Raw genomic sequence first — 27,394 nt, forward strand, 5'->3', positions numbered from 1 at the left:
ATTGATCTGGAGGTATCGGGGGCTCTGGGGGGGCTGTTTTTTGAGGTAGAGGCACCATATTTTCAGTATAACATCCAGTGCCTCTCCCCAAAATTCCCCCCACATTTCAAAAAGATTGGACCAGGGGGTCCAATTCTATAAGCCCCAAAAGAAGGTGCCCCTATCTTTCCTTATTTCCTATGGAAGGAAAGCATTTAAAAAGGTGTGCTGTCCCTTCAAATGTGATGGCCTGAACTCCCTTTGGAGTTCAATTATGCTTGTCATAACCTTGCTCCTGGCCCCAGATATTTCTTGAATTGGACTTGGCAACCCTAAATATAGACGTATTTCTTTCTTTAAATTCCAAAGGTTATTGAATTCACTGAATGAACAGCTTCATAATACGTCTGTTGAAATGTAATCCGAGTATGATCTTGGTGCAGCGTTACTGTAAGTGTAATATAATAATTAGGTCAACTTGCTTACGTTGCTCGGCAAAGGAGATTTGATGATAGTTTAGCCGTCTAGCTTAGCCATCTATCATTCTTTTTAAACAATGGTCTGTGCTGAGTTTCCCGAGGAGTCTGCAAAGCCATTTATGGATTTCTCACATGGCAAAATATATTTTCTCTGGTGGGCAGTTGGGATGTTAATTTATCTCTGTTAAGCACAGTTGTGGCTTGTTTCTGCCAAATTAGTTTTATGCATTGATGGACCATGGTCCCAGCTGCCAGCTCTTTTAAAATTATACTTTATTCTTTATCTAGGCCTTTAGGAGCATCAGTGCTTGCTAAACGTATTTTCTAAAGACATTGGGCAGTTCATGTGTGAAATGTGTAGTTTTCCCATGTTCCTCTCCGGTGCTGTTGCTCTTTACAAATATAAATAAGATCATTTCTAGGGTTGCAGGTTATGTGTCAAGGAGTAGCCACAATGGTTGAGACTAGGGTTGCCAAGTCCAATTTAAGAAATATCTGGGGACTTTGGGGGTGGAGCCAGGAGACTTTGGGGGTGGAGCCAGGAGACATTACGGGTGGAGCCAAGATCAAGGCTGTGACAAGCATAATTGAACTCCAAAGGGAGTTCTGGCCGTCACATTTAAAGGGACAGCGCACCTTTTCAATGCCTTCCTTCCATAGGAAATAATGAAGGATAGGGGCACCTTCTTTTGGGGCTCATAGAATTGGACCCCCTGGTCCAATCTTTTTGAAACTTGGAGGGTATTTTGGGGAGAGGCACTAGATGCTATACTGAAAATTTGGTGCCTCTACCCCAAAAAACAGCCCCCCCAGAGTCTCAGATACCCGCGGATCAATTCTCCATGATTTTCTATGGGAATAAATCTCCTTAGGGAATAACAGAGTTCTCAGCAGACATTTCCCTCCCCTCCCCCCGCTTTCTGATGACCCTGAAGTGGGGGGGGGGGCCTTCCAAACTGGGGGATCCCCTGCCCCCACCTGGGGATTGGCAACCTTAGTTGAGACTAAACTTGCCATTTGCCTGCTAGGAGAGATGCCCCACTTCCAGATCTGATTGCTGTCTGGCAGCCAGTGGGAGGGGGGAACAAATTGCTGTTGGGCAATAGTATTGTGTCACTTTCAGGGGAAACCCAGATGTATCTTCACACCTCTTTGGGAATCACCAGAAACATAAGAGTTTTCCCCAGAAGTGAAACAATGGCATCACCCAACAGCACCCTTCCTTGCGTCTCCCCCCTCCCCCCTCACTCCTACTGCTTGCTGGTTGGCAACCCTGGTGTTATGTCTTGAACATAAGCTGTTGTACCGCATGGTGATTGCTACTGAGGCGATCTGTGGGTCCCCGGATGTGGCTCGCCAGACGCCCCGCCCATCAAGATCTGTGGCAGGAAGTTTGACTGACCAGGATTGGACTGGTCAGACAAGGGGGCAGTTCCGGGTAATGTATATAAGCGGGACCCGGCCCGCGTGTTCCCTCTCTTGTAATGTGCTACTGAATAAACCATGTTGCCTTCAAACTGTCTCGGTTCTCAGTACATTACACCTGGTTAGGATGCTGAAGTGAGAAAAAGACGAGGAGAAATCACTCCTTGTTCCTGGTCCACATGCGCGGCTCCACTGAAGGGAGGGGCAGTTTTATCCTGGGTTGTCCATCCTCGCTGCAGCCCATTGACTCTCACGGCTGTTTTTCTTCATGGATCCTGCAACCTCAGGAATGATCTTTCCAGGGATCTGAAGGAGCTGCAGCAGTAGAGAGGAAAGTGGGAGAACTCGTGTGTACCTTCCACATGCAGGTTGTGGAATGTGGTACAGTGTCTCTACACATGTTCAGAAAGCCCTCTGTCTGCTGAATACTCACCCTGTGAATTCAGGACACCCAGGTCAAGATGGTATGGCTTTTGTAAGGTAAGCTGCTGCTTCCGTCAAAATACATTGTATGGATTGATGTTTCACTCACTATTTCATCTTAACGGGATGATTCAGAATAAAGGAACTCACAGCTGAGTAATTCACTTTTCCACTTTCTAACAATACATGTTAACGGGCTCTCTGAATATCCAGATGTCGTTTGTTTAAAAAAGCAAGTTTCTGGCACATTTTACCATGGAGATGTAAGAGGAAAGGCATAGCTCTGCAATGAAAGGAGCTAAAGACTTTTTAAGAAATGGAAGCTGGGAATTCAGAGAACGTTGTATCGATACAACAATATTAAATTCCTGATTTTTTTAAAAATGAAAGACTGAAAAGCACTGGTGGTACCGGGAGGGATGGCTGCTGCTCGACTGCATAAATCATGCTATTTGCATGGTAGCAAGTAACCTGGTTTTTGTTGGCAAGTGTGGATACATAGTCCCTCAAAGGCCAAAACTGGAAACTGACATGCACTCTTCTGCCTTTTACTGACAGAAACCAAGGCTTGAAGGCTACGAATTCCATTCTGTTGAGGATAAAATGAAGACAGGAGAAAGATGTAAACTGTTCTGTATCTCAGTTGGAGGGAAAAGTGAGGTATAAATGAATGAGGTAAATAAGTATAGCTGAAGATAGGGGGCAGTTGAACAACAGGTTGGTTGATGGGTGAGAAGGAGAGAAAAAGGCATGGAAAGGTGAGGATATGAGGGTTGTCAGGAGTAGGGAAGGAGAAAAGAGCGTGGGATGGGCAATACAGGGAAAAGCTGAGGTGTCCCCTGCAACTCCTTGTGGATTTTCTGGTGGCCCGTACTAAGCCCCAGTGGACTGCACTGCAGCACAACCCTAGTCTTCTCAGTCGGAGGCTGCCGGGGAAGTGAAGCTGAAGATGGAGGCACAAAAAGGTGGAGGAGAGAAGAAAGCAGGAAAAAAGAGGAGGCTGTAGGGACTCTCAAGGAAGAGAAAGCAGAAATAGTGAGGCCCCTCTTGCAAGTCCTTGTGGATCCCCTGCTTACATGCTTAAGAATAGTGGGGAAAGCATTCATGGAACTATATGGTCGTTTTCGCACTCACCTTCCGCCGGCGCGACCCCCCTCTTCACCGCGCAGGATCTGCGCGGATTTCGCACTAAACTGAAACCGGCAAAAAGCAGTTTGGCGTTTGCGCGGCTTTTGCAACGGGAGCTTCCGGCTTTTCTGGCTGCTCCGCAGCGTTTAGTGCGAAATCCGCGCAGATCCTGCGCGGTGAAGAGGGGGGGTCGCGCCGGCGGAAGGTGAGTGCGAAAATGACCTAGTTGTTAAAATGCTTTTTGAAAATTAAAATCTATACAACAAAAAGCATGCAATAATTAGAGAGATACCTGGAATACATTTTAACAGCCCTACCAGTGACTACACTCTGTAAGTTTTATGATGAGAGAACATACTTCCAGTAAATTTAAAGAAGACACATGAGAACTGGCAAATAATGTGCAAAAAGAAAACAAGCAAGTTTTTTTCCCTTGCCAAGTAGACTCAAGCTGTAAATACTATTTTTCTGCTTTGTATACCTTAGTGCTTAGATGAGATCTGTAGATTCAAGAAAGAGCTGAAAAAGGATTGAATGCCCTATGTCTCAAAAGCTACTGGAATAACACTAATATACTAACACTATTAAAAAATGTGTTCTTCGGCATGCTTCCCACATTCTGTTGCAGTTCAGCTTGCTCCCCAAAATGCTACTGATGTGGGACAGGAAGCTCTAAGGAACAGCATGAAAGGTGAATTGGGGTCTGCAGTGAAAGCAGGGAACTGGGGGGATGGTCTCTCTGTCCACTGGCAAAAATTTTCTACTGGGTGCAACTGTCTATATTATTAATTATTAATAATAATATTAATTATTAACTCTCTATATTATTAATTGAACTCCAAGGGAGTTCTGGCCATCACATTTAAAGAGAGCACACCTTTTTAAATGCCTTTCTTCCATAGGATATAATGAAGTATAGGGGCACCATCTTTTGGGGCTCATAGAATTGGACCCCCTGGTCCAATCGTTTTGAAACTTGGGGGGTATTTTGGGGAGAGGCACTAGATGCTATACTGAAAATTTGGTGCCTCTACCTCAAAACATAGCCCCCCCAGAGCCCCCAATACCTGCAGATCAATTCCCCATTATTCCCTATGGGAATCATTCTCCATAGGGAATAATAGAGTGCCCAGTAGACACTTCCCTCCCCCCCACGCTTTCTAATGTGGGGGAAGGGCCTCCAAACCAGAGAATCCCCTGCCCCCTCCCTCCCTCTCTCTCACACACAAATACTTACTGGGTCTTGTTCCTGCAGAATTTTACTTCATCTGAAAACAAAAGCAAAACAAGGGAGGGGCCGTTCTCTGAAGCCCTTCCTGTTTCCTGCTTCCTGCTCAGCCTTAAAAGCACATACTTTAAAAACGGACCTGCAGGAGCTCTAAAACTACATGGTGATTTTGGGGGGCGGGGCTTCCCCCGCCGGCCAGCTGGCTGGGGGCGGGGAGAAGCCTGTAAAAACGGGGGATCCCCCGCTGGGACCTGGGGATTGGGAAGCCTATCTGGGAGTAGTCAATAAACCTTGGAGAAAGTCATACTGGATGGAGTCCATGTTTTTCAGAAGCAGCCTGAATCCAAATTTCCACACCATACAGGAATTGGTTTAGGACCTTAGCATTAAATTCCTTGAAGGCCGAGGGGACAAATTCACCTCCTAATAAGTAGAAGTATTTTACAGTTGCCCTCCCTATTGCCAAGGCTGTGTTCCTTGCTTGATCCAAGCGTAATTTCCATGTAACAGATACTTCAAAATGGATTCCAAGGTATTTAAATTGATTGACCTGTTCAGCTATGTCCCATTTGAAGATTTCCCCCTTTTTTCTTTTGGTGAATATTGTGTCCTTGGATGTTGCCACATTGATAGACAAGGCCTTGCTTGGATAAATGTAGAATATGACATGCTTCCTTCAAGAGACATGGTTTGGGGTCATTTATATAGAAATTGAACAACAGGGGCATCCCTGTGTAATGTATGGCGTTCGCAGAACGCAACCATTTCATAATAACGCAACAGCAAAATAGCGTTAGTCCGCCAAGCAGCGGAGGCAACTGAGAACATCCAGGTGCCTCCGCGCGGGGCGCTGCCACCCGCCAATCACAGCTAGTGGCGGGAAATATGGCTGGCCTACATTGGACTGGCCAGCAGGAAGAATAGTTCCGGTGCTGTATATATGCGGGGCCCAGCCCGCGTGTTCTCTCTCTTCCATCTTGTTTTGTACCATGTAATAAACTACGTTGCCCTACGCTCGTCTCCGCGACCGGTACATTACACCCTGCTTGACTCCTTTGTCTAGGGTAAATGGCTCAGCTAGCTGTCCTAACTCCCCACATTTAACCTGGCAGAAGGGGAATAGCAAGTGTGTTCTTTAGAACTAGAAGAAAAATGGAAGCAGCAAAGTTTTTTTTTTTCGTGTGCTGGAGTTTCCCTGAAGCAGACGTCAGTTACAATTGTAAATTTTTGCTGCATTTTCTTATTGTACCATGAGAATGTTAGAATGTGATGGATATTCTTGTTCCTTTAAATTACCCACACGTGGATCAGTTCTGCTTCTCTTGCCACTTTTCTGTAGTTTTGAATATTTTTTTTTTTACAAATTAATCATAAATAGGACTATATTCTCTAAAATACATGTCCCAATCTGCATGAAGCGCTAAACATTTATTCCCATGCCCAAATGATCCAGCAATTTTTTATTGTTTAAATCTGTTTAAGTTCTTTATTCAGTCTTCTGTTTGTTCTTGCTGTATTATGAATCAGTTATGCATCATGCAACCCATATGCCAGGTATCAAATAACAAAAGGGAGAACTCATGGGGGGGCGGGTGGTCTTTTTGTCCTTCCCGCACCACACTGTGAACATTTCTTTGTTCATCTTCTCAGTCATGCTGCAGGCTTCCCGCCCTCCTTTATTCTACCTCCCATTGTGTGCATACCATTTGGAGTTGTTTTTAAGACAGAATTCAACAAGTTGTTAAGCAACCCCAAATGCCTCTTGGATAGTGGAGGGGACATAAAGCCGACAACTGGCAGTTTTGGTGTAAAGACACCGTGGGACCTTGCGTGCTGCACTCAAAATGTACTTCCTTCCAGTAGGTGAGGCTTTCCTGGGAGATAAGGGTGGACAGGAAGAGAGCAGTGGTCAGTCTGCACTGCTCAAAGTTACATAATGTGAATCAGCAGCTCCACGGCTTGTAATTTCCAGTTGGCCCCTTGCCTTACTTTCATGTTGCGGTAATTTTGCCGGGCTGGTTTCTTTGAGCTTTTCTGGTTATCTGGGACCAATTGTACTGGAGATCTCTGCCGATTGAGTTTGTGTTCAATTTCACATTTAGCTGAAAAGGGATTTGTTTGCGCCTTTTCTGCTAAAGACGCAGGGGTTGGGAAACTGCTGACAGGTGCGCTGGTGTGTCGGATTCCCCATCTCTAGTGTGCTGCCTTGTGCAGATCTCATCCCCTGTGAGAGTTTTAAACATAAGTCTTAATACCTTCCAGTTTTTACATTGCTACGTAGTAGGCAAGACTACCCTTAGCCATGTTTTGAAAGATAAGTCAGTTTAAGTAACCACTAGAATCATATTGCACTGAGAACCTTTGCAGGAGAAATGAGGTTAAATACAAACGTCATGTTGCATTTCAACCTGTATATTAAAGCATTCCCCCCATCCCCAGTAGTGATTATTATCACCTTTCATTTACCATTAATCTCTGTAATTTCTCCACTGGCTACAGGATATTATTTACAAATCCTTCATTCAGAGAACCTCCCCCCCCCCTAAAATGTACATAATGTTATTATCCATTGCCCTATTTCCTTTTAAATACAAATAGATAATGGTCAGAAATGGAATGCATGAACAACTGTTGCACTGTCTGCTTATACATTTAAGCAGGGAAGTGTGTAAAGGTAGTAGACTGTGAAGGTAGATCTGCTCTGTATCTGCTGGTATAGAGTTGATAAATTTCTCTACCATAATAGTAGAAATTAAACTAATGGATAATAAATGGTAGAGCGAAAAAGATGTCTTCTTGCGTGTGGTAGTAGGATTGTCAATCCCCAGGTGGGGGCAGGGGATCCCCCGGTTTGGAGGCCCTCCCCCCGCTTCAGGGTCATCAGAAAGCAGGGAGAGGGGAGGGAAATGTCTGCTGGGTACTCATGATTCCCTATGGAGATTTATTTCCATAGAAAATAATAAAAAATTGATCTGCGGGTATCTGGGGCTCTGCGGGGCTGTTTTTTTAGGTAGAGGCACCAAATTTTCAGTACAGCATCTAGTCCCCCTCCCCAAAATACCCTCCAAATTTAAAAACGATTGGACCAGGGGGTCCAATTCTATGAGCCCCCAAAGAAGGTGCCCCTATCCTTCATTATTTCCTATGGAAGGAAGGCATTGAAAAAGTGTGCTGTCCCTTTAAATGTGATGGCCAGAACTCCCTTGGAGTTCAATTATGCTTGTCACACCCTTGTTCCTGGCTCCACCCTTAATGTCTCCTGGCTTCACCCCCAAAGTCTCCTGGCTCCACCCCCAAAGTCCCCAGGTATTTCTTAAATTGGACTTGGCAACCCTATGTGGTAGTGTGGTTTTATTAGCACTTATCCTGATGAAGTTGGATATGCCTCTGGATTACATGCAGGGCCCGAGTATATTTAGTTCCATGTTAGAGGAAAATTGGCAGAATGAATTGGAATTCTTAAGAACATAAGAGAAGCCATGTTGGATCAGGCCAACGGCCCATCAAGTCCAACACTCTGTGTCACACAGTGGCAAAAAATTTTATATACACACATACACTGTGGCTAATAGCCACTGATGGACCTGTGCTCCATATTTTTATCTAAACCCCTCTTGAAGGTGGCTATACTTGTGGCCGCCACCACCTCCTGTGGCAGTGAATTCCACATGTTAATCACCCTTTGGGTGAAGAAGTACTTCCTTTTATCCGTTTTAACCTTTCTGCTCAGCAATTTCATCGAATGCCCACGAGTTCTTGTATTGTGAGAAAGGGAGAAAAGTACTTCTTTCTCTACTTTCTCCATCCCATGCATTATCTTGTAAACCTCTATCATGTCACCCCGCAGTCGACGTTTCTCCAAGCTAAAGAGTCCCAAGCGTTTCAACCTTTCTTCATAGGGAAAGTGCTCCAGCCCTTTAATCAATTTAATCAATCTTTCCGAGGGAACCTAGAGCACACGTATATCTCAGCTTCCATTTATGTATTGATTTCATTCATATCCCTCCTTTCTTCCTGATGGTGCCCCAAAACGGTCTACCTCTCTCCTCTGTTTCATCCTCACAATAATCCTGTGAAGTAGGTTAGTCTGACAGTGTGTGATAGACCCAAGGTCATCCATGCAGAGCGTGGATTTGAACCAGGGTCTCCCAGATCCCAGTGCAGTTCCCTTAACCACACCATATTGACTCTCTTTTACAGGGCCAGCGTGTGGGGTTCTGCCACCCGAGGCAGAACCCTGACGCACGCCCACCCCACCCCCGCCAGGGAAACGTTTTCACGTGCGTGCAGTGTGATGACATCATCACCCAGAGTTGACATCATCATCGAGTTTGGAGAGCGCCAAGGACTGAAAGCACCATTGTTTCTGGGTGCTGAGGGGCTAGGGGAATTTCTCCATCCCTTCAGCGCCCAGAGAGAATGTGCAGTGCTTTCAGTCCTTGGCGCAGGCTTCCTTGGATAGTGGTGGGCTCTCTTTCTTTGGAGGTTTTTAAACAGAGGTTGGATGGCCATCTAACAGCAATGTTGATTCTGTGAACTTAGGCAGATCATGAGAAGGAGGGCAGGAAGGGTTGCATCAGTACTTCGTTTTCATGGCCCTTTCTTACGTGCCCAGGGAAAGGTTGCGTGCCACTTTGAGGTCAGACAACATTTTTTCTCCAAACCAGTTTTGGTTTTTTGGCCATCTTCTGGGCATGGAGCAGGTGTTACTGGGGTTGTGTGTGTGGGGGGGGGGGGGGAGGAGGTATTTGTGAATTTCTTTCATTGTGCTGGAGTTTGGACTAGATGACCCTGGAGATCCCTTCCAATTCTATGATTCTATGAGCATTGCTTTGGTCTTCCCCCCCACTGTGATCTCCCCAAACTGAGAGCCAGTTTGGTGTAGTGGTTAAGTGCACAGACTTTTATCTGGGAGAACTGGGTTTGATTCTCCACTCCTCCACTTGCACCTGCTGGAATGGCCTTGGGTCAGCCATAGCTTTCGTAGGAGTTGTCCTTGAAAGGGCAGCTGCTCTAAGAGCTCTCTTAACCCCACCTACCTCACAGGGTGTCTGTTTGCGGGGCGGGGGAGGTAAAGGAGATTGTGACCGCTCTGAGACTGTGAGATTCAGAGTATGGAGTACCCAGGATCCTAAAAAAGGTATCACATGGCTTTTGTTTTGGGCTATGGTTATGGTACATTTACCTTCCTCTTTAGGGGAAGGAATCTACTAAAGTTATGTTTTTGTATAGTCTTACACTGGGCGTGTCACTGCAGTGGGGGCTATTGCTGTGGGGTGTCATGAAGAGTTCCTACACTGAGGAGGTAAGAACATAACTCTTCTGTGTCCTTGCCCATTTACTGCACACTCAGAGGGAAGAACTCAATATTATGAATGGTGTCTGGAAATTTTCCAGTTATTATTGCACAAGTTAGGGATTATATTGTAAGTTGTTGTTAGCCGCCCTGAGCCGCCTAGGCGGGGAGGGCGGGATAGAAATAAAAAAGTTATTAGAAATAAAGTTATTATTATTATTAATATCATGATTAAATTATATTGATTTTAATTTAGACGATAGCTGGATTTTTAGCCATACAGTGTTTTTTTCATGGTTCATACAGAATAAATAAAATACAATATAAACAACAATGTTATTATCTGAAGTGCAATTGTTATCAGTGGACTTAGGAGGGTGTAACTCTGTTTAGGAGACAAAAAGCAGAAACAAAATGCAAATGTGTATTCATTTTCATTGTGTGTGAATACACATTTTCATTGTGTATGTATCCACATTTTCACTGCGGATGCATACAATGAGTCAGAAGTTATAAACTCATTTTTTAAAAAGATTTTTATTTTTCCAGTGAAGAAAGGGGAAGTGGATATAGAAAAGTAATAAAAATATCTGTTCAAAAAGTATAGAACACATTCTGCATATCACTGTATCATCAAATATAAAAAAAGTTCCATCATGTCATTATTGTTACACATTTAGCCTCTTATCACATTAGTCGTATAAAGTTATATTGCAGGTTCCCATTTAAATTGTCAATTTAGTTCATGTTTAGTTTATATCCCAATCAAATAATTTGAAGAGTATTACCACCATTCATCATTAAAGCAGTGTAAGTATCTAACCATACATATAACTTCTCCCAGTATTTTCTTGCTTCCTCTTTGGATTTCCCAGCAAGCATTAAAGATAAATAGTCCATCTCCGCTGCTTCTAGTACTTTCCCTTGCTTCGTAGGTAACTCTTGCTTCGTAGGTAATTCTTGAAGCTTCCATTTCTAAGCAAATAAAATTCTAGCTGCAGTATTAATGTGTGCCATCAAATGTCTTATTTCTTTTGTATAGTCATTAGGGTACATATTCAACAGAAACAGTTCTGGTTTAAATTGGATCTGCATCTTCATAATCTTTTGCAATAGTTCTTGGACCATCTTCCAATAATCTTTCGCCTTCTCACAAGTCCACCACATGTGATAAAACGACCCCACCTGCTTTGTACATTTCCAACATTTGTTAGACATATTAGAATACATTTTGGAAAGTTTTTGAGGAGTTGCATACCATCTTTAGAAAACTTTATACAAATTTTCCTTAAAAGACACTGATTTGGTTAGTTTAATATTTGCATTCCATAAAGTCTCCCATTCATCTAACATAATATTACACCCTATATTTTTGCCCATTGTATCATACAGTCTTTCACAATCTCATCTTGCATCCTTCATCTGTAGTAAATGAGAGTAAATTTTCAAACTTAATTTTTCTTGAGGGCCTAAGAATATTTTATCAAACGGATATTGATCCATGTTAAACCCTATTACCTTGTCTTTTACATATCTGGACTCTATTTGCGTTCTAAGCCACCAGCTCATATTAATATTCTTATTTTCTAGTTCTTCCTTAGTTTTTAGTTGCTTATCTTGTTGCAGTAAGTCCTCATACTTATAGTATTGGTTTGATTTCATAAGATTTGGTGGTGTAAAGGCTTCGACAGGGGATAAACAATCTTGGAATACTTTTATAGATTTTCGGTTTTAACCACACCCATGTATGGTAGAGAGAGTTCCATAACCAGTGATTTTAAAAATAGGAATGCCCTTCTAATCTTTGACACCACGAATGTGCATGCCAGCCTTGGGTAAATTCATGCCCCTCCAAATGGAGCTGTCTTCTATCTTGTAGCAAAGCCCAATTTCTCAATCAGGTCAGCATTGAGGCCCTGTAATTGCCAATCTGGCAGGCCTAGACCCTCTCTTCTTTTGCAGTCCTGTAATACTTTTAGTTTAATTCTTGGCTTTTTCTTCTGCCAAATATATGCCAAAATCATCTTGTTCAAATCTTGAAAAAAAGGCATTAGTTAAGAGCACCGGGATAGTTTGAAATAAGAATAGCAATCTTGGCAGTACATTCATTTTAATCAAAGCTATTCTTCCCATTACCATACCATAGACTTTTATTGGCACTGATATAAGGGTACAGTATACTTTAAAACCAACAGTAATCCAATGGTTTAATTAAAGCCATCCACATCTCTGTAATCTATTTATAATCCATAAGTAAGAGTAAAAATCAAGTCAAAAATAAAAAAAAAATTCCAATATAGGGTTATATAGGGGTCTAGATCCTGTCAATAATTTTGTAATCCACCAAGAAAGAATGAAATCATCCTCTTTTCAAACTTTACAAGCTTCCTCGCTATTCTTTCTAAAATCAACAATGTAGCTGCTTCTTGAAGACCGGTATTCAAGCCAGGCACCTCTGGCTATTTAAATCCATAAAGTCACAGATAATAATAATCCAGGTTTCTTTCAAGTCTTCTCTTTAAGCTTTCCACTTTACCTCTGGAGAAATCCAACACCAAACCAATACATCACAGTCACTTCTTTAGTTATAGTGTCTTAATAATATATCTTGTACATTGGGCAGTTTTTCAAAAGCTCAGTTCATTGCCTGCCTCTAAATAGTTAGTAACAAAAATCTGTGCGGATCAATCTTTACTGGGACTTGAATTCTATTAGAAGTTAACTTTGCCCTCTCACAGTCTATTTGAAGCCTTACAGCAGGAGGAGGTTTAACACACACACCCCTGTCCTCCCTTATGACCTTCCTCTGATCCCACGCCAACCTTCACGCTTCCAAACTTTGCTCTTCCAAGTATTTGAAGTAAAAAAGAGAACTTATAGTCACCAATATGCTTTCCAATACACTTTCATCATGCAGACATTAGATTAGAAGAAAGAAAAGTTCCAGTGTTCAACCTGAGTGCCATTTAAAAATGGTGATCGGGACAATGGGGCTCCGCAGCATCTGCGGATCTGGGAACCAGCCGCCGGCAGTATCATGGTCCCAACAGACAAGCCTCTTTCCTGCCAGAATCCTTCCTGGATCCTGGGCTCGGGTTCTTCGGCCTGGGGAACCCCCCCTCCCCCAATTGACCAATTTAAGACCGACTGTCAGGAGTGAATCGGCGGTCAGTTTTAATGATGGGTTGCCAAGACCGGAAGTCCAGAAGTTATAAATTCATATACAAGTTTTAAAATATTGGATATATTGCATATATATTATTAAATTTGTGTATAATGTATGAATGGTGTAAAATGCTATAAAATGGTATATGGTAAAATGCTGCCGTATTCTCTAAAATAAAATGAGGAAACTAGTCAAGAAAATATGTGAGAAGAAATTATATGTCCAAGAATGAGATGAAATTTTAAGATGGCATATTACACACACTTAGTGTTAAATGATCAAGTTATGTGTGTACGAATGACAAAGAGGCAGAGAGAGAGAGAGAAATGGGCCCATGGGTGGGGAAAATCTCTGAAGAAAAACATAAAGTTATAGGAATACAAATTATTAATGAGGTAGATGGAGCTTTCCTTCTTTTGGTAACCTAAATTAGTTGAATGTTCCCTGACAAAGGATCTTCACGGATCAACATTCAATGTGTAGAGGTTACTTCATCTTCTTTGTAAGGCAATACAGTGGCAATGGAAGCATAGGGGATCCATGTATATTATGCTGCAATGCCATCCTCAGTTATTTCAACTAAGCTTCATTTAACATAGTGGGACTTTTGAGCAATGATACATAGGATTGCACTGGTCCTTTTATGCATCTTGGTTGTTCTGTTACCCAACAGGACAGCCGTATCCATATTTCCTCTGAAGTAAATCCCTCTGACTTACATTAGGCTTACTTCCAAGTAACGTTGACCCCTGAAAAACCAAGATTGTTGGCTATTCCCTAGGTTTTGTGTACCAGAATGAATAACATTCATTTTGTTGTTTTTTTATAAAGAACTTTTAGACACAGAATGCCTTAGGGTTGCCAAATCCTGCTTGGGAAATTCCAGTAGATTTGAGAGGTGGAGCTTTGGGGGGTAGGGTTTGAGGAGGGGAGGGCCCTCAGCATGTTGTAATGGCATACAGGTTCCTCTCCAAAGCAGCCATTTTCTATAGGGGAACTGACTTCTGTTATCTGGAAATTTGTTGTATTTCTGGGAGATCTCCGGGCCCCACCTAGGGACCTGCAACCCTAGAATGCCTGTGGGGTCTGGCAGAGTCACTGTGGCATTTGTTTTGATTTCTGAAAATATGCTTTTTGATAAATAAAAAAGGAAATGGAAAGCAGGTTTGGTGTAGTGGTTAAGTTTGCAGACTCTTATCTGGGAGAACCGGGTTTGATTCCCCACTCCTCCACTTGCACCTACTGGAATGGCCCTTTCAGCCCCACCTACCTCACAGGGTGTCTGTTGTGGGGGGAGAAGATATGGGAGATTGTAAGCCGCTCTGAGACTCTGATTCAGGGAGAAGGGCGGGGTATAAATCTGCAATTCTTCTTCTTCTTCTGCAAAGTTCAGAAACTGTTGAAAGCTTTATCAACTATTACAGTGTGTCTGCCAAATTCAGACAAACGTAGTCATCTATAGATGTCTGACCAAGAGAGCATTCAGGTATATTAGCACATAAATGGTGAATCACAATATTGTATAATTTACTCAAAATTAGGCAATATTTCCTGTACCCCAAACCAGTGTCAGACTACTGATTGACTGAATGATTTATTTCAGTTCTGCATTTAGCACTTCCCTCCTTTCTATGTGGGGCTCCTCATGGCGGCTCTTTTTTTTCTGGATCTTGCATTGGCATCTCTGGAACGGGGCTGTGTGTACCCTGCTTGCTCCCTGCCCCATGAAAACTCAGAAGCTGAGAATGAGACCAGGATAAAGTCTAGTGCAGAATTAGGCTTGCAGTGTTTTCAAGTAATGAGACGTATATCTGAAAAGTGCCACTCCTCCCCATTTAGAGGATATAACTAACAAATAGACTTCAGATCATCATAATAAAGGATATTGGCTGAATATTGTTCCAGAGTCTTCTTCAGATGTACAGTTTCTAACTGTGTAGTCCTTTTGTATGGGGAAAGAAACAACACGGGGAAGAAATCACGAAATGCAGAAAGTACAAAGTGAAATGTAATGATGTAAAATTCAAATCTAGTCAAGAAAAATGCAAGGACAACTTACTACTCACGGGTTTTGCTAAATATTTTAAAAACTCATAGTGAATAATTCCTTTTTTGGCCCTGGGGAGGGGGTAGGGTTAATGTCAACTACTCATTTGGGCTGTATATGGATACTTGTTTATTTCAAGCAATAAAAACTATTTTAAAACCAATTTTAATCTGTTTTTCCCCTGTCTCTTCTATGATTTCAGGACTATACCTTGACAATGTACTTTCAGCAAGCATGGAGAGATAAGAGGCTTTCGTATAATGTAATACCTTTAAACCTTACCCTGGACAATAGGGTAGCAGATCAGCTTTGGGTTCCTGATACCTACTTCCTGAATGATAAGAAGTCATTTGTACATGGTGTCACTGTGAAGAACAGGATGATTCGTTTACATCCAGATGGGACAGTTCTCTACGGCCTAAGGTCAGTATCAAGCATTTTAAACATCAAACTTTAAACCTGTGATTGATATCTTTCTTTCCAGCTTTCTTTGTCTCACAAGCCACAAATTAATGCATTCCAGGTCTAATTGTTAACACCAAGGTTGGAAGTAGGAAAATATTTTAATAAATAAAAATAGCTCCAGAGGTACTTGCTTTGAAATGGCTTGAGATCATTTTTTGTTTCTTAATTATTTCAGAACTTCCCACATTTTACTCAGAAATGAGCAATGAAGTCAGAAAGCTGTCATATAAGAAGGAAGCGTGCTTTCTTGACATACTATAGAACACAGTTTCCTGTTAGTCTGTTTGTTACAGTTAGTGTGATGCAAAACAGTGCCTCAATCTAGCCTGGCAAGTCTACAACAAATGCAATAGCTTTGTTTCCGAGGACAAGTCATGGGAAGGTTTTCACAAAACGGAATGTCAAACTAGATTTCAAAAAATGCACACACAAAACTTGCAGTTGTACAAGCTCTGTACAAGTTCACTTAGGGTGAGGTCAGATGTTCATAAAATCCCGCTACGAGCATGAGTGGAGTCCGGAAGCATGTTGGATTTTAAGCGGTTGTCCAAACATCAGCATCTGCGAATGGTGGTTAGCTCGTTCGAGTCCCGCGTTGAGACGACTGGGGCGCAGACTAATTTGATACTGCTTTAAATCAGGAACAAAATCCTTCTGACGGTTCCTGAGCGGAGTTTCTCTGTTTGAATGCTCCATCGTTGGCAACTCGTCGGAAGCGCACTGCCACTTCCCTCCCAAAGCCCCTGCAAGTGATATCACTGCGCCAGTGAATGAGCGAGCGAATGTTGGCTCGATAAATCGTTTACCCGCCCTTATGTCCGGAAACAAAAATCACTTTTGAAAGTAGATGTGAACTAGATGTGAACTGATTTGAATTCCTGGGTTCTTTTCTGCACGCGTAGTGCTCGTGCTGGAAAAGTAGTGCCAACGGACTAGCAAAACTTTAGTGATCTGACCCATTTAAAAGCGACGCGCTGCAGACAGCAGGCATCACTGCGCGTGCGCTAATGCAGATTGACGTCTCACGAAACGAGGTCCGGTAGAGCAATTTGATCGACCAGCGACGGGACCCACATGGGTTAGAACAGGAGCCTGGCTGTTGTCTGATCGGAAAATTGGTTGTGCGGATTATAATGCAGGCGCGTTGCAGATGGATTTAATGGTGAGTGTGACCGCACCCTTAGATGTAAGTATCGTGATGCCCTGACTTGGATAGGCAAGCCTAGTGTCATCTCCTCAGATCTGGGAGCCTAAGCAGGGCCAGCCTTGGTTACTGTTTGGATGGGATACTACCAAGGAAGTCCAGGGTCACTACACAGAGCCTGGCAGTAGCAAACCAACTTTGAAATCTTTTGGCTTGGAAACTTTAGCAGGGTTGTCAAACCCATTTGTTAGGAGGGCTGGATCGGACACAAATCGTACTTTGTGGGGCTGGGCCACGTGTGTCATAAAATGTAATGTGAGGTAATGGAGATACAAACTTTATAAAGGACACACAAAGATACAAACACAAAGATACTGTGTTTTGATTTAAAATACAAACATGCAGAAAACTCTTGCAGCAGTATTTTGTTTAATAGTGGGATTTGGCAATATTTTGCTTAATAGGGGGGTTTGGCAATGCAATTTTTAAAATGAAACATCGAGAGAAAACACAAGGATCACAGCAGAAACTGAAAATATGAAATGCTCTGAGACTGGGAAAATCTGAAAGGTGGCGGAATAGTGGGATTTGGCAATGCAATTTGTTGAAATAAAACTTCATGAAAAAGCACAAAGATCACAGCAGAAACGAAAAATATAAAATGCTCTGAGCCTGGGAAAACAATGAAATGGCGCTGCAAGCTTCCCCCCTCCGGGGTCTACTCAGATTGCCCATGGCTCTCTAATGTATTATCTCCCTTTGGCTGTGGGTTCCCAGGTTAAAGTACTAGTCACCAGTTCTCAGGTCTACTGAGCAGACACAAGCTGGCTCAAGGCTTCAACCCTTTATTTGCAGAGACACAACTCCAGGAAGCATGAGTTTCAGCTTTTTGCCTTGTCTTTGCTGCTTCAGCAGGAAGCAAAGCTGCAAAGAAAATGTGGAGTGGATTTTCCATTAAGATCTCTGTGCCCAGATGGATAGGGCCCCAGAGACCTTAATGGAAAATCCATTCCACGTTTTCCTTGCAACTTTGTGCTGCAGTGTGTTTCAATGGAGTGGAGATCAGTATCGCTTTTCAGCATTCCTGTAACCAGAGCCAGGGAACTTTGGCAGCCTCAAGCTTTAAAGGGTGAAAAGAAGAGGGGGAGGAGGGGGGATAAAAGATCTGATTAAAGCCCTTGGGTGGGTTGGTTCTGGCCCATAGAATGGACATTTGACATCCTTGCCTTATGGGGGCACCGTAAGTTGATGACTAAAAAAAAAAATCACTGAATTAATTAGATTGATTCCCAGATAAGCGTGCTTAAATATGTAGTATTTGGTAAGGAAACACTGAATTGTGAAACATGAAATATTTACTGATGATATGTGTTTTGGTGTTAAAGCTGGAGTCTGATCACTGACTAAACTAGTTCACAATAAGCAACTGGTTTTATTTATGAGAAATGCTTACAAACATGCATGATTACATGTACATATGAAATATTTGTGCATAACGTTCAAAGAAATGCAGTGTCTTATCGTGACCGTTTAACAATATTGCCGCTGTTTTTTCCCCCCTGAAATATTTGTTTTCTTCTGCTCCTACATCATAAGCATTCAGCCGACTCACTTTAAGGCTTGTATACGAAAATGTGATACTGTCGTCCTGTATTTTTAGCTGCTTGTCCTTGTCATACAGCCAATGTAACATCTCTCAGCGTCAAACCAGAATATGGTTGTAGTCATTGGGTTTTGATCAGTCATAGTAGATGTTGCTGAAGGTAGCAAGTGAAAGGTAGGAAGGGAGGCCGCTTCCCTGCTGCCAAGCAATGAGAGGAAAGGGAACATTATCTGGGGAGGAGCGGCAGGCATGGATATGATCAGTCCCTCACCCACCTAGGGCTGCTGAGAGCCACCATGAGGCAACGGACAAAGATTCCATCGGCCTCCCCCTCAAAAAAAAAAATTGGCTTCGATCCATATCAAATATCATAAGACAAATCACTTGGCTGGCTGTTGCCACACATCTATAATAATAAAAGGATCTGTATGTCCATCTGTCTGTCCTTTTGCGGCAGGTATAACTCATCGGAAAATAAAACGTAACAGTCTCAATATTGGGCAACAGCTTCAGGATGATCCTGGGAGTTCCAGGGGCAGAAACGAAAGGAACCAGAATATCCTGGCCGAGGTTATCTCCAGACCCCTCCTCATGCTATTTGCAATAGAATCTAAGCTTGTGTAGTTGTTGAAATGTTGGTTTTAGAACCTCGGAAACCCAGGCTCAAATCCCTCTGTTGTGGAAGCTTGCTGAGTGCCTGAAGTCCCTTTAATTATTCCTTGGAAGCCTCCAAAGAGCGCACTGCTTTAGCACTGTCCAGCCACTTTCTACACAGTGCACTACACCTTTCAGAGGCTTCCTTGGAAGCCTCTGAAGAGCACACGGTTTTAGCAGTGCCTGGCCACTTTCGGGTTGAAAGCAGCCAAGTGGAACATTCCCATTGCACTGCTCAATGGGAAAGTGCCGCTTGGCTGCTTTCAACCCGAAAGCGGCCAGGCACTGATAAAACAGTGTTCTTTTCAGAGGCTTCCAAGGAAGCCTCTGAAGAGCGTAGTGCACTATGTAGTGCTCCTCTGAGCCTGCCTTCAAGGCAGGCTTGGAGGAGCATTCTGCAGGGGCAACGGGGAGTAATGGGGCGTTTAACGGTGCACTCAAGGCAGGATAGCACTCTAGTCAGCCGCCTACCCCGCCTACTCCCATGTGCCTGCCCTGTATATATGTTGTTTGCAGTATCACATATGCCAGTGATGCATGGTGGATTTTTTGGGAAAATATGGATTTTTGATAAAACATAAAAACACGAATACAAATATATTGAATGTTCATGTAACTTTATTGAAGTATTTATTATTTTTTGTAAGCAGTATTAGTACATATAGCTGTTTGCTGCACATTTCACAGTGAGATTGTATGTTGTTCTGTGTCTACCATGGTCCCTTTAATTATTCCAGGAGGCGTTGCTACAGTGGCACTGGGTTTGCTGGTCACTGTATATTGCACTCGTTCTGCTGGGCTTCCCCCCAAAAAACCCTGTGATTCTGTGTTTGACATCAGCTGGCATTGCCACAATGGCACTGGGTTCTGCTGTCAAGTCCCTTATTTACTGCCTGTGCCTGGTGTATGTATCTGATGGAATGTATGGGTAGAATGTGGCTAGAAAAATGAAACCTAAGCCGCTGTGTCTTCTGGGAGTGGGAAGCAACCTATGCATTCTATGATTGCGCTGGTATACTGGGTACTCTGTACATTGCACTGGTTCTGCTGGGCTTGCAAAAATGCCTCCCCCACCTCCAGTTTCTATTGTAGAGATTCTGTGGCTTGATTTTAGACCTTTGGAAACAATGGAAGATGGAGGCACCTGGTGGGGGTGGGGAGGTTAGTGTGTTTCTTAACATTCCATCTGGTGAAGCTTATGATCATTATTTTGTGATGCTTTGGCTAGTGTTAGTAAAATTTAGTACAAAGGCAGACTCCTAGCCCTCAAAAATACCTTGTAGATGTTTGGGGTGGTCAGCTTTTGGGCTTCAAAATGGAGCCTTCCCACGCGCCTGCTCAGAACACGTGGTGTGTAATTTACTCTTGGTAAAAATCAATATGTTGTGGCCATTTTGTGTGACCCTTTGCACTATTTTTTCTTAACTCTTCATAGAATATCTAGGACATCTTGTTTAGGTAATATTATATTGGTTGTACTTTCTGTACATCTTTAAACCCAAAGTTTTCCTGTCAATCGATGGTTATATTAATACAATCTTTGGAGATTTTTTAAAAAAATTACACCACCCCATTAAAAGTCTGCCGTGAAAATGTTGTGAAAGCAACGTTGTCAAGCATGCTATTTTTGTGTATTAAATCAATATAGGTATTGGAAGCCATTTCCTCTCTGCCTTAAAATCCTTCTCTCTCATAGTTGCATTTCAAAGCTTGTTTCCCCCCCCCCCCCCCCTTTCTCTCCACTCCTTCCTTTCTCACCCCTGGGTAGAAGATTTAGAATATGCAAGTAACCTTGATGATAGAAGAAAGGCGCCTCCCCCGAACAGTTCCCATTCATACATCTTATCAGAAAAGCAGGAATGTCTGGGAACCGGGAGAAGTTGTAACCACATAATGGTAGTGCCCTTTGAACATCTGTTGCAATTCACATCTGTATGTTATGGTTTGAAGCTATCTTTCCTATTGCCTTTGAAGTAGCCTTTAAGAATCTATACCATGTGAAACTTTGTATCACTTCCAAGGTATCGCAACTTGGGCAAGTACCGGATTCTCAATAAAACGAGTCTTTGTATCAAACAATTGCTTGGTTATTCGAAATACCGATGCTTGACAAACGTCACCCCAGAGTCGGAAACAACTGGTGCTTGCACAGAGGGCCTTTCCTTTTCCTTTTCTCTCTATTCTGTATTTCTGTCTAAATGCTATTTCTTTATACTTTTATTGACATTTGGGTAATGATTCTCACTGTTATATTTTTGGTACTTTAATAAAATCAGTTTATTTTTAATAATAATAACAATAATAATAATAATAATAATGATAATGATAATAATAATAATAATAAAATTATTATTAAATTATTATTAAATAAAATTATTATTAAATTATTATTATTATTAAATAAAATTATTATTAAATTATTAAAATTTTATTTATACCCCACCCTCCCCGCCAAGGCAGGCTCAGGGCGGCTTACAAGACATGGTACATATGCCATGATATAACAATAAAATCAGAATAATAACAGTTAAAATACAATTCATAAATTTAAATTAATTTAAATTAAATAATTATCTAAAAACCAGTATAATTTAATGATGCTCCAGTCTCAGTATATATAAAACAGCTTACTAATATTATTGCCAAGGTTCCACCTTAAAAAGCGTAGCTCCGGGGTATAAAGAACATAAGTGATGTGATGGGGTTTTCATTGCTGTTAAGTCATCGCTGACTTATGGCGATCCCTGAGTTTACCAAAAACTGTAACATCTACCTATGATGATGTTTGTGTTGGCAGACTAAGCGGGTGGGGCATACTGATGTAAGACAAACTAAAGTAGTGTTGCCAACCTTGATCCCTTGAGGCAGAAAACCAGCCCTGTATGCTAAAGAAAATCATCTGGTGAGGTAATGTTTAACATTTGTGCCAGGGGCTACCTACTCTCAACCTAGACAGTTGATCTGGGAATTAACTAGGCTTTGAATTCAGTAGGAGCTCACAGGAGCACTGCTCCTGAACCTTTCTGAGGGCTCCCCCTCTTCCTAACCACCTGCCTACCTTCTCCATTGAATAGTAGGTGCAGCTGCATAACAATCCCTGGATGAGCTCCACCACCTATTTTTCTACAAAATGACCCCTGGAATTAACTATCAGTTTTTTCCCATGAATGAATTAAGCAACTGTTGAAAAACTCGGAACCCAGGCTACTGCTTCTCTGGCAGGTGTCATGCTGTAATCACAGAATGACTTTTTCCCCTGATGAAGTTCTGACTGCAGTCATTTGGGACACAGGAAAGGCAGAGTACCTTAAAAAGCTGTCTGAGTTTGCTGGCTGGGCCCTTTACTAAAGTTTACTAGTAGGCTGAGGAAAACTATTTGCTGATCAGGTCCTGCTAAACCCATCAACCAAGCCAGCACTGGAGTAAGGCAAGACCAGCCAGGACAAGCTCCAGTCATTGCTAGGATGCAGCCTCCTAATAAAGTCATTACTTTTGGTTTCCCTCTTTCTTTAGCTCCTGAACAGCCCAACTCCTGCACAGTCAGATTTTGCAAAGGTATGAAACAGAAAATGCTGGGAGATACTGTTAGCGCTTACTACTCTACCTAAAGATTTGTTGCAAAAAGGTTACAAGGTCTCTAAAAGTTGTAAGGACTTGTAAGGCTCAACAGTTCATTCACAGGAGTCTGGAGTAAGGACATAAATCAGAGATTCAACAGTTCATTCACAGATATATGGAGGTAAGGACTCATAAATCAGAACATGCTCACAGGCATGATAAACTTACAAGGGAGTCCACGGAGTGACTCATACAAATCTTGCACATACAGGCACTTCTTAAAGGTTCCACAAATAATTTTTTCAAAGTCCTCACATCAAACGCATATTTCAAAGACCAGTCCTCTTTCACCTATACAAAGAATGAGCTTGTGGAACCTTTAAGAAGCGCCTGCGTGCACAAGTTTTGTATGAGTCACTCTGTGTATGAGTCACCCTTGTATGTTTATCGCTCCCATGAGGTTGTTCTGATTTATGACTCCTTACCATGGATGCGTGTGAATGAACTGTGAAATCTCTGAATTATGAGTCCTTACCATGGACTCCTGGGAACTGTTGAACCTTAAAAGTCGTTATGAATTTTAGACACCTTGTAACCTTTTTGCAATAAATCTTTAGGTAGAGCAGTAAGCACTGATGGTATTTCCCAGCATTTTCTGTTTTGGAGTCCTGGTCTGTCTGTCTGCCTATCATATAGTGCAGGGTTGGCCAACGGTAGCTCTCCAGATGTTTTTTTGCCTACAACTCCCATCAGCCGCAGCCAGCATGGCCAATGGCTGGGGCTGATGGGAGTTGTAGGCAAAAAGACATCTGGAGAGCTACCGTTGGCCAACCCTGATATAGTGGGTTCAAAGCATTGCAGAGACGAGATCATAGTGAGGACAGCTCTTTATTACGGAAAGCATGGCGAAGGCTGCTTCCAACAAAGACTGACTAAGGGCATGTGGGCCAAACCCATATACAACTCTAATCTCCCGTGCTAGCCTGCCATTGGTTCATTCAAAGAGGCAGGGGTCTGTGATTGGTGTAGGGCGGCAGGTATTTGGATCCCACTACCCATTGTTATACAGTCCCCAAGCTCTGCTTTCCTGGCTCCAATGAGCCGGCAGGAAGTACATACATAACTCTATCTATCTATCTATCTATCTATCTATCTATCTATCTATCTATCTATCTATCTATCTATCTATCTATCTATCTATCTATCTATCTATCATCTCTCTCTCTCTCTCTCTCTCTCTCTCTCTATCTATCTATCATCTATCTATCTATCATCTCTCTCTCTCTCTCTCTCTCTCTCTCTATCTGTCTATCTATCTTCTATCATCTATCTATCTTCTATCCGTCCGTCCGTCTGTCTGTCTGTCTGTCTATCTATCTATCTATCTATCTATCTATCTATCTATCTATCTATCTATCTATCTATCTATCTATCTATCTATCATCCATCTATCCATCCATCTATCCATTTATCTATCTATCTATCCATCTACCCATCATCTCTCTCTCTCTCTCTCTCTCTCTCTCTCTCTCTGTCATTACATTTCTATCCCACCCTTCCTGAAATGGGCTCACAGTGGGTCACATCAATAAAACAATTACATAACTTTAAAACAGCTGAACAACTAAACAATCAATTTCTAAGGTAAAAATTTCAGATGATGGCCAAGTCAAAACCCTAGACCTTGGCTGACAAAAAAACAAATGGCGGCAGTCAGGATCAATTCCTGCTCTAAATAGAACTCACACATGGGCCTGCATGCGGCAAGGACAGCTCCATTTTACAGGCCCTGCAGAATTGCAAGAGTCTCCACAGGGCCTGGCTCTCTCCAATGGTAGCTGGTTCCACCAGGTAGGGGCCAGGACAGAAAAAGCCCCTGACCCTAATCAAGGCTAGATGGACATCCTTTGTGCCAGGGACAACCAGAAGATGTTGCTCAACTGAGCATAGAGTTCTCTGAGGAGGTATATGCAGGGAGTCCCGCCTCCTTTGTCTACTGTACAAATTTTGCAAAGGGGCAGCCCTGTTAGTTTGTGGTAGCAAAATAAAAAAAACCTAAAAAAAACAAAAACAACCTTTTGTTGTCTTTTGCTACACTTCTCTTCCATCCTTTTCTTCTCCTTCATGTTGCTTCCTCCATCTATCCTCCATCTTCATGTTCTCCGTCCATCTATCCCCAGTTTTAATTTTTCTCCCCCACTCCATTATTTTTCAGAACTCTTCATCCATCCTTGTTGGCAACTTAGAACACATGTAATAGTATAGCAGTAAATAATATCGCGGTCAATTGTTAATATTATGAAGAGGAGTTACTAGTTCCCAAGAATCCAGTGGTGTACCTAGCCTATTTAGTGCCTAGCGTGGATAATTTTTAACATTTACTCCTATTTTTCGTTTCTGGCATCAATTCACAGGTCACTTAGGGTTTTCAAGGCAAGAGACCTTCGGAAATTATTTGCCATCGCTGGCCTTCATGTCAGCCCTGCTTAGATTCTGAGATCTGATGAGATCAAGCTATCCTGGGGCTATTCAGATCAGGGCTAGGCTGAGAGTGTGTGACTGGCCCATGGTCACCCAGCAAGCTTCCCTGGCGTGAGTGGAGATTTGTACCTGGATTTTCCAGATCCTAGTCTGACACTTTAACCACTGCACCACAAAGGCTCTTGTGATGGAATAGGGTGTTAAAATTTGATTTTTCTTCTGTGGCATGATTTTATATAGGAAGTTAAAGTTAATTTTATATAGAGCCAGTTTGGTGTTGTGGTTAAGTGTACGGACTCTTATCTGGGAGAACCGGGTTTGATTCCCCACTCCTCCACTTGCACCTGCTAGCATGGCCTTGGGTCAGCCATAGCTCTGGCAGAGGTTGTCCTTGAAAGGGCAGCTGCTGTGAGAGCCCTCTCCAGCCCCACCCACCTCACAGGGTGTCTGTTGTGGGGGAGGAAGGGAAAGGAGATTGTGAGCCGCTCTGAGACTCTTCGGAGTGGAGGGCGGGATATAAATCCAATATCTTCATCTACCTCACAGGGTGTCTGTTGTGGGGGAGGAAGGGAAAGGAGATTGTGAGCCGCTCTGAGACTCTTTGGAGTGGAGGGCGGGATATAAATCCAATATCTTCTTCTACCTCACAGGGTGTCTGTTGTGGGGGAGGAAGGGAAAGGAGATTGTGAGCCGCTCTGAGACTCTTCGGAGTGGAGGGCGGGATATAAATCCAATATCTTCATCTACCTCACAGGGTGTCTGTTGTGGGGGAGGAAGGTAAAGGAGATTGTGAGCCGCTCTGAGACTCTTCGGAGTGGAGGGCGGGATATAAATCCAATATCTTCATCTACCTCACGGGGTGTCTGTTGTGGGGGAGGAAGGGAAAGGAGATTGTGAGCCGCTCTGAGACTCTTTGGAGTGGAGGGCGGGATATAAATCCAATATCTTCTTCTTCTTCTTCTTAAATACATTCTTCACTGTCTGCATGTCTTTTCTGGCCGTTGAAACGACGTTTGGGTACAGTGGCGCCTTTAAGACCAAACCGTTCTCCTGCTTCATACCAACATGGTGATGATGCTGTTGCGCAGTCGCGCAGTCAACTCTGGCCACCTACTAAATCTATTTTCTGGCCATTAATATTATTCATTTTATTTCATGATTATCACTGAAAATAAATTTGTCATATAGAGGAGGGCCCTGACATGGATAGCCCCAGCCTAGCCTGATCTCTTCAGACCTCCGAAGCTATACAGGGCCAACCCAGAGACTGGCGATGTCAAACCACCTCCTAACATCCCTTGCCTTGGTAGACTCCGATCAAATAGACTCCTTACCCTGATCTAGTTAAAGAACATCGTCAGGAGAGGTGTCTCATTGACACTTTATAGGGACCATTGTGGAAAGGCTAGATGTTTTTTTTTTTTTTTTAATTTAATTTTAATTCGTTTTCCTAATGTGTTCTAAAGGGCACTGCATCTGGTCTATATAAACTTTTGTGGGTTTTGTGGAAAGGGCGGTGTATATTTTCTCTTACTGAGTTAGGAAAAGAGGAAGGCGGCAGGAGGGCACACATATTTTAATCAGAAAGAAGAAAAGTAACTTTAAGAACAGTGACGTCAGAGAATCGGTTGCTGATTTATTTCAGCGTTCTGAGAATTAATTTGAAAAGCAGAGTGGTCTCTGAAAAGTATGAGAATATTGATACTGCACTTTGAAGGAAGCAAGTAGGAACCGACAAGGAGATGTGCAGTGTATCTCATTTCCCTCTTCACACTATTTCCTCTGTCCTCCTTACTCTTTTCAGCCTCCTTCTCCCCATCTACCAGTCAACCTACTTTTATCTCTTCTCCATCTACAGTTTTTTGTACTTCCCTACCTCAGGCACTGTCTGCCTTGGAAAACTATGGCCCTGTTGTGTGGCACCAGTTGCTAGGACAGGTCCACTTGCACAGTGGGGTACCTGTAAGGACTTATGAGGGGCACCCCATTTCCCCATATGACTTCCTCTTTCCCTCCAACCTCGCAGTTCCCATATCCTCGCCCTTCTCTGCTTCCTTTGCTCTTTCCTACCTTAATTGGATCTATACAGCTGTTGACCCTTTACACTTGGCTTGTTGTTCCTGTTTTGTCATATGAACATATGAAGCTGCCTTATACTGGATCAGACCTTTGGTCCATCAAAGTCAGTATTGTCTTCTCAGACTGGCAGCGGCTCTCCAGGGTCTCAAGCTGAGGTTTTTCACACCTATTTGCCCGGACCCTTTTTTTGGAGATGCCGGGGATTGAACCTGGGACCTTCTGCTTCCCAAGCAGATGCT

At 42.7% G+C, this 27,394-nt stretch overlaps 1 protein-coding gene across 4 annotated transcripts in view; it reads left to right on the forward strand.

Moving 5' to 3' along the window:
• The window catches only part of GABRB2 (gamma-aminobutyric acid type A receptor subunit beta2), a 286,449-nt gene that overhangs the window by 87,695 nt on the left and 171,360 nt on the right, over positions 1-27,394 (forward strand). For all 4 annotated transcript variants that reach the window (XM_060240635.1, XM_060240636.1, XM_060240637.1 and 1 more), the window contains exon 5: positions 15,374-15,594. In XM_060240635.1, the coding sequence (XP_060096618.1) occupies positions 15,374-15,594 (221 nt within the window). The remainder of the gene's footprint in view (positions 1-15,373; positions 15,595-27,394) is intronic.

The sequence above is a fragment of the Heteronotia binoei genome, chromosome 5, assembly GCF_032191835.1.
Source record: "Heteronotia binoei isolate CCM8104 ecotype False Entrance Well chromosome 5, APGP_CSIRO_Hbin_v1, whole genome shotgun sequence".
Classification (NCBI taxonomy): domain Eukaryota; kingdom Metazoa; phylum Chordata; class Lepidosauria; order Squamata; family Gekkonidae; genus Heteronotia; species Heteronotia binoei.